The sequence below is a fragment of the Centruroides sculpturatus genome, unplaced genomic scaffold (assembly GCF_000671375.1).
Source record: "Centruroides sculpturatus isolate CEXI.00-Female unplaced genomic scaffold, Cexi_2.0 scaffold497, whole genome shotgun sequence".
Lineage (NCBI taxonomy): Eukaryota > Metazoa > Arthropoda > Arachnida > Scorpiones > Buthidae > Centruroides > Centruroides sculpturatus.
Window position 1 is genome coordinate 213,124 of NW_019384738.1, and position 8,193 is coordinate 221,316.

General features: G+C 28.1%; 1 protein-coding gene across 1 annotated transcript in view; it reads left to right on the forward strand.

Moving 5' to 3' along the window:
- LOC111628310 (copine-3-like) overlaps positions 1-8,165 on the forward strand; it is a 42,945-nt gene extending 34,780 nt beyond the window's left edge. The window contains exons 11-16 of the mRNA XM_023372069.1: positions 589-648; positions 720-850; positions 2,415-2,521; positions 4,027-4,154; positions 4,230-4,478; positions 7,881-8,165. Coding sequence (XP_023227837.1) covers positions 589-648; positions 720-850; positions 2,415-2,521; positions 4,027-4,154; positions 4,230-4,478; positions 7,881-8,018 — 813 coding nt within the window. The 3' untranslated portion in view covers positions 8,019-8,165. The remainder of the gene's footprint in view (positions 1-588; positions 649-719; positions 851-2,414; positions 2,522-4,026; positions 4,155-4,229; positions 4,479-7,880) is intronic.
- The last annotated feature ends 28 nt before the right edge of the window (positions 8,166-8,193 follow it).

An 8,193-nucleotide genomic window follows, 5' to 3' on the forward strand; every position in this document is an offset into this window, starting at 1 on the left:
TTTATTGAAATTTGTTTAACATTTCGTATATATTTTATTCACGACATTTTTTTAACTGGGACAAAGATTCTCGCCCGTCACACCACATAAATTAGTGAATTTATTCATTTTACATTTGCAATTTCATTACATTTTTACGTCATAATCCAATTTAATACGGTATCACTTCGTACGCAATCTAACTTTAAGAATACATAACGCAATGAAGTTTCAAGTATATAATTTATATATTTATACGTATACGAATCATTAAAGCGTGTTGTAAGATATGTAAAAATAATAATAATAATAATATATATTATTATTATTATAACTGCCCTATATCTATATGCTAGTTTCAAAGAAATTAGCATATAGCACTTTACATGGGTTATTCTATACATAAATAAATCAGTTATCAAGTAAAACATTTAAATTAATACATATTAAAACATAATTTACTATTTACTTCAATAAAATTTGAAACCTCATTATGTCCCAAACAGAGATGAGTTTCAGGATAAAATGTAATAAAATGTTTTGAGTTACTTTTATCATCATTATTGTTGTTATTTTAAATTACAATAATTAAATTTTTTTTTTTTTTAGATTATCAAAAATTACACATTTTTAGATTATATTTTTGGTGGTACTCAGATAAATTTTACCGTAAGTATATAAATATTTTTATAATTACTTTTATATAAAATTTCTACAAAAACAGCAAATTTCTCATATAGGTTGCAATTGATTTTACTGGATCGAATGGCAATCCAAGAGATCCTAATTCTCTACATTACATTAGTAGTCACCCAAATGATTATATGAAAGCAATTTGGGCTGTAGGAAATGTAATTCAGGATTATGATAGGTAAGCTAATATGGATCTTTCAAAACACTTACTTATTTATCCAATTATTACAGGTATTGCTTAAGAGCATTTGTTACCACTGTCTATAACAAATCCTGAAATATTAAAAAGAATAAAACAAATGAAATACATTATAAAAATATGACAAAACAAATAAATACATTAAAAATGATGATATTCAGTATTTGTTTTATATTTACAAAATTGTAGATGCAGTGCATCCTCAAGTCCTTCCATTAAAAATATAGTATGATAAAAACAGGTTCTTTGGACAGACTTAAACAAAAAGGAAGAATGTATAAGCAACTGGAATTCTGTGTAGTTTTGGCTGGGACATGGTGACAGAGTCTGAAATGATAAATATTTAAAATATAGAATTCTATCAAAGTAAGAGATTGTATGATATTAGTCAGAGAAACTCAATTTAACATGAGTGACATTAGCAGAGTTGGTAAATGGGAAGTGACAAAGTATTTATCACATTATTATATAAATGTGATGATAGTCAATTAATCAAATGATTATATAAAGATTAATAGTTATGAAATCATAACATTAAAATAATGATGGCTAAATATCTGAGTGGTTAAGGTGGCAGCCTACAGGTCTTGGGACTTGAGATCAAATCCAGATGAGTCAAAAAATTCCCAGTATTTTTTTGGGGGGGTGATTCATCTGGATATGTTGGGCCCTGTCCCTCACCACCCGGCCACCCCATTGTGGGCCTGGCCAAACCGATAATGGTGTTACTAATGGAGGTCCTCTTAGTGCCCACAGGGCAGAAAGTGTTTAAAAAAATTAAAATATTATTATTACATCTATATCTTTTAAATAAACATCAAGTTTCACTTAAAATTTCAGTATATTGCATTAAATATAAAGTAGAAACAAAATGTAAAGCAAAATATATTACTGTATAAGACTAGGATATCTAAGTACTAAAAATTATATAGTTGTTATAAAAGTCATAACTATATGATAACTTATATAATTTGTAGTACCTAGATGTTCTAGACTTATTTATCAGAAAATTTTAAAATCTCAGAAAAGGAAAATATATTAAGTTCAAAACAAATTTGACAAATAAAGTATGGCATATTTCCTGTAAATGAGTGCATTATATATTTTATTTAATTAATTAGGTAAAGTTAATTACTTTATTCTGATGTGAAATTTTTATTATAAAAAATAGTATTTCAGTTCTAATTTTTAATTCATTTTAACTTTCCTGAAAATTTAATGTTAAAAAGTTTTTCTTAAGTTAAAAATCAAAACATGATGATTGAGATTTTGGCTAATATCATTCATATTCTATAAATTGAATTCAGTATCTGATTTCATTCAAAGAGAATATATTTCATAGGCAAAGAAACAATTATCTCAACTGTTTACAAAATAAGCATAGTTATTGTTTTATTAATATACATATGGCATTCATGGTTTCAATTTTGCTATTAAAAATATAAAATAAGAATTATAATTGATTTATATGGAAAAAACATTAATATAATTTATTTCATAGTTAAAATATTGATTTAATACTTTATACTTTAATTTGTTTCAGTGATAAGATGTTCCCTGCCTTAGGGTTTGGAGCAAGAATACCTCCAACATGGGAAGTGTCACATGAATTTGCTATCAATTTTAATAATAGCAATCCATTTTGTTCAGGTATATGACCAAAAAAACATTTAATATGTCTAAATTATATTATTATTATAAATTAAGTTATTAAAGAATATTTTATCTACAAGTTTAATAAGCAATTATTTAAAACTTATTCTGATTAATCATTACATAAAAATCATCTGGAAGAATTCTAATATCTATGTAAGAAATGTTTGTGTAATCTTAAAATTACAGTTTCACCTTTTTAATGCAAATGTAAACTTCACATTTGCATTAAAAAAATGAAACTGTTTAATATTATTTGAATAAAAAATATATTTGAACACTATTTAAATTGTTCAGAGATTATAAAATTATTCATAAAATTTAGCTTTGTTAGCATCTTGTATTATTTTATTGTGCATCAAATGTAGGCAGTTAGGCTGCAATCTTAGTCTATTCTTATTTTAGCTCAAAAGTAATCATATTTATATGCCACAAATAGGAAATATTTGTTTTTACAATTTAGTATTAATACATGTTACAAGATAATTAAAAATAGAGAAAATAAAACATTGCTTCTTGTTTCAATCCTATTTCATGCTGATATTTAATCTGATATTTGTATACTTTAAGACAACAGTCTCTAACAAATATTTTTATTGAGCTCTAACATTATATTTTATATACAGTGCTTTAATTAAATTACTGTTTATGATTTTAAATTATTTAATGATGATTTTCATTTTAAAAACTTAATTCAGAATTACCATATTTACTTGCATATAAGACAACTTCACATATAGGACGAGGTGTTACTTTATATAATACGCATATAAGACAACTTCACATATAGGACGAGGTTTAAAGATCAAAATAAAGAAAATTAGATTTATTAATACAATTCTAATTTTATTTCATTTAATGACAAGTAAAATATCAAATGAACATAAATGCACACATTGCCTTGCAAAAATTACTGGCATTTTAAACTTTAAGGAAAAATCTTGTAAAATCAACAACATAATTTGTTCATGTAAAGCTGAACAATCGGGAACCTTGTTTTGCCAATTCTTAACAGTTGAATTCACTCTCTGTCAATTACACTTATGAGTTTCTCTGAATTCTGATTTCCGAATAATCATCTGTTTTCACGTGGAAATGGATTAAAACTTATATCGGGCTCTCGTGTGATTTTGGAATTTCAATCTGGAATTCAGTTCAAAAGCTTTCCTTTTCTTATTGCTATTCATTTTTACTCCTGACAATATACAAGAATGATTCAAATGACCCAGATAAAATACTTATGTTTTTAAATACAAGAGGGTAAGCATCTGGTAAAAAATATGAATACACTTCCCAAAAATTATTTGCAAAAATGCAAAGAATCTTTTGCTTGCATGTACCTAAGAATTTAAAGCTGTGATAAATGAATAAAAACCTTGTCTTATATGTGATTAAATACGGTATGTTTTCTATTTAACTATGTATATAGTTAAATAGAAAACATACCATAAATTAATTACTTAACATGTTTAAATTTAAATAAAATAATTGAATATATTTAGGTGTTCAAGGAATAATTGATGCCTATCGAAATTGCATCACTCAAGTACAGTTGTATGGACCAACAAATTTTTCTCCAGTCATTAATCATGTTGCCAGATTTGCTCAGCATGCTCATAATACATGTGGTGTATGTAATCAGATAATTAAAAATAATAATTTGCTATTTAATAACAATTATTACATATTCCATAATTTTAATTAGTCTGATTTTCAGAACTACTTTATTTTGTTAATTTTAACTGATGGAGTTGTGACTGACATGAATGACACACGCAGAGCAATAGTTCAGGCTTCCAGACTTCCGATGTCCATCATAATTGTAGGAGTTGGTCGAGCAGATTTTGAAGCTATGGATTTCCTTGATAGTGACAACCAGAGACTGTGCGCTCCTGATGGGACTTATGCAGAAAGAGATATAGTTCAGTTTGTCCCATTTTATAAATATGAAATGGTATTTTTCATCTCAGCTTTTTTTTTTTTTAAATTAAAATTGGCTTAAATTAAAATATTTAAAATTTTTTACATCATAAGTATTATATAAGCATTTATTTTCTAATTAAACATGTAATGTTAGTACATTATATTCTTATTTTATGTGAGATTGGTACTTGCTGATTCATGTTTTCACCGATTGCAATGGTTAGGTTAACCCTTGGATATACTGTACCTATTTTAGAGGAAAAAATTAAAATTCTAGATTTAGTAAGAAAAAATCAGCTTCTGAAAAATTTGTAAAGTTATTTTTATGATTTATAGTATTACTATTTATTATTAATACAGTGTTTGTCTTCTTTATACAAAACATGTATGATAGATATATTAGTACAGGAAAAACTAATGGGGATTGCTATTTTAATAATTAAGATTTTATGCTCTTTCACTATTATATGTGAGTTTTCATTTATGTGAGAAGTCTTGGAATGTATTGGTTGTGTATAGTGGAGACCCATTATGGTGATATTTTTATTACAATATGATATGAAATTTCATAGTTAGGTTGATGTGAATTTCTTAGAGTCAAACAAAGCATACTTTTCAGATGAACTTTGTTTTGTTTAAATTCTGGTCACTTACTATTTTATCATTAAACTTATTACATTATAAGTCTCAGTTTTGTTTTATAATAAGCATTACTTTCACGGCTTCATTTTGACTTCTCTTTTGACTGCAGGGAATTCTTGAGTGAAAATACTCTTTCTACAGAAGCTGTATTTCCCGATAAACAAAGGACTAATTTTATCAAATTAAAGTCTTGGAATTCAAGATTCTTTTTGTAAATTTAGTTAAATATTTTGACTCATGTTGGCTAGGTTGATTTTTCTTTTCTTTCATTCTTTTCAAGTGTTTGGTTATAAAGGAATATCCATTAATTCAATTTTTATATTAATGTCAAATGATTGCCAAATTACATCAGACTATAATAATGCTACTGTGTTAAACAGTATCAAGTAATTTGGCTGAAGATAGATGGGCATCCTTGATAAATTTAATAATTGTATCCAGCAATCATTTGGCATTGGCTATTATGATTATTGTTAGTGCATGTTAATTGAATTGTTGAATTTAACTCACTGTTAGCAGCAGTTGTGGGTTCGAGTCCCACTCTGGGCCAATTCTTTTCTTCCAGTTTAATCTAAAATTATTTAATTAACTTATAATTTCACGTTCTTGAAACCGTGTTGCTGATTATTTTTGTCAAAAAAAATTGAATACATTTAAAATGAAGATTGCCTAGTGTTCGTGTATCTACACTATATGGTGTTCAAAACAACAAAAATAAATTATAATTATTAAATTTAATATGAGATGGCACCTAACACCTCCCTCTAAGATCAAATTTATTAGTACAGTCGAGTCCTCTAAGCTGACACCCCAAGGGGAAGTGGAAATGTGTCAAGTTATCTGATATGACGACTAAAATGAAGTTGAAAAAAACCACAAAACTATAATTAGGAAAATACAGTAATGCTTTATACAGAGTATGCAATGTATCTCTCTGACCATCCATCACTGGTACTAAAATTGGTTTTGACTCCAAGTACCTCAGCAATTTCCATTGCTTTTTATTTCAGTATCAGCCCAAAAACAGGAAGATTCAATGAACGAATTTGCTTTAGCCAATATACCAGAGCATCTTCAACATCTTTGTACGGAGACTTACTCTGGCATTTTCAAGACAGCCGCAACGAAGACCCAAGAAAAAGTTTCTTAATTTCTTCTTTTTTCTTCAGAATTTCCACCAATGTTTATATTTAACTAAGTGTCATCTTTTATGTATTGCCAACGCCTTATCAACGACCTCTCCAACCCCCACTCACTACAATTCGCACCATCCCCTGACACAGTGAACGGGACTCACCCTCCTGTCACTAGTAAGGAGGGTTTGGGCTTGCCACTCTACCCCCTTGGTTCTCACATATGCATGTAGGATAGTTACATACTATTGTGAACAATCTTTTCATGCATGAAAAACATCAAAACTTCTGAAATAGGTTGAGAAATTCCCATTTTTAACTAACATTCTTACAATTAAGACTAGTACCATAAAAGCAGATATTGACAATATTATAAAAGGAATGCAATGCCAAAAATTGCATTGAATTTTAATTTTGTGTATAATTTCTTTTTTTTACTGTCAATAAATAATACAGTATTTTTTGTAATTATATATATTTGTTATTAAAAGTTGATATTCACATTTTGAACTTTTTAAAAAAATATATTTATATAAGGTACCTTTGTGGCCCACTGAATATACATAAATTTCTAATTTGGTTCATTAGGAAAAAAGGTTGGACAACTCTGCTTTATATAGTACATGCAATGTACTGTACCTCTCTAACCTCCATCACTAGCAGTAAAGTTGGTTTCTACTCCAAGCACCTTAGTGATTTCTATAGCATTACTTTTTGTTTTGACATACTCTGGCATTTTTGAGACAGCTATGATGAAGACCCCAAAAAAAGTTTCTTGATTTCCTCTTTTTTCTTCAGAATTCTTACCAATGTTGTTCTTGGAAGGTTTTCTTATTTTGCAAAGTTTTATTACATTCAAATTCAGATACAAGTTTGTATTTTTCCTTCAGCATAAGCGTTGTTAGGTTTCAGATACTCATTTCTAACAGAAATGTGAAACACTTGCTGCAAATAACACATGACTGAATGGTGAGAAAATGTAAAATCAGATTCTGCTGTGATGTTAAGCTGTATGGTGTAAACTCATTTTTTTCGGAAGGGAAGTCGACTTATCAGATGTCTAAACGAGTGTGGGACAGAAAAAGTATGTTGATTTTTCCGATGGTGACGAGTTAAATGGTGTCGAGTAAACTGGAGATTTGTAATATTAATGCCTATGTAAATCGGCCAGGACCACAGAAAACTGATTACTTAACCGACGGTGTCTAGTTATACCTGTGACAACTTATGCAGACTCGACTCAAATCAGGACATTATGCTGTTGCAGAGTTTTATTTGCTGTTGCTGTGGCTCTTGTGTAGCTAGGACCTGGTTATTATGCCCTGGGATGGAATATTTATTGCAAAGTTGTACCATGCCACATCACCACAAAGTGTCCCATGTGTCATTGGCCTTAATCAAGATAAAATTGTATCAACAGTTTTATTAAAACTACAATGCTTGGGCCATTTGTCTGCTAAAGTATATGTATCTACTGAGTCTAATATAGAAATATAGTATTCACTGTGTGGCAAAGTTAATATTTTTGAAATTTACTATTGGTTATATTATTGCCTATTATTTATTTATCTTTAATCTAAATTTGTCAAATTATACAAATAAATTAATAATTTGAAAACATTAAATCAAAACTGAATTATTATATTTATATTTTGCAGTCGTCACCAGAAGTTTTAGCAAGAGAAGTGTTGGCCGAACTTCCTCAACAGGTCACTCAATACTTTATGTCGAGAAATATTCCGCCTAACCCACCCCGTCAGGCATCAGCACCATTGCCTACAGAACCTGCCATATAGTTATTTTAGAATTTATTGCATTTACCAAGATTATATTTCATTTGGTTTTGATGTTATTGGCACTACAAAATCACATTCTTCATCTTAGTTAAGAAAAAGAGTTTTAGAAATTTTATTTTGTAAATATACTCTTTTAAAGTGTTAAATTTTAAAGATTTTTATAAAAAAAAAAAAA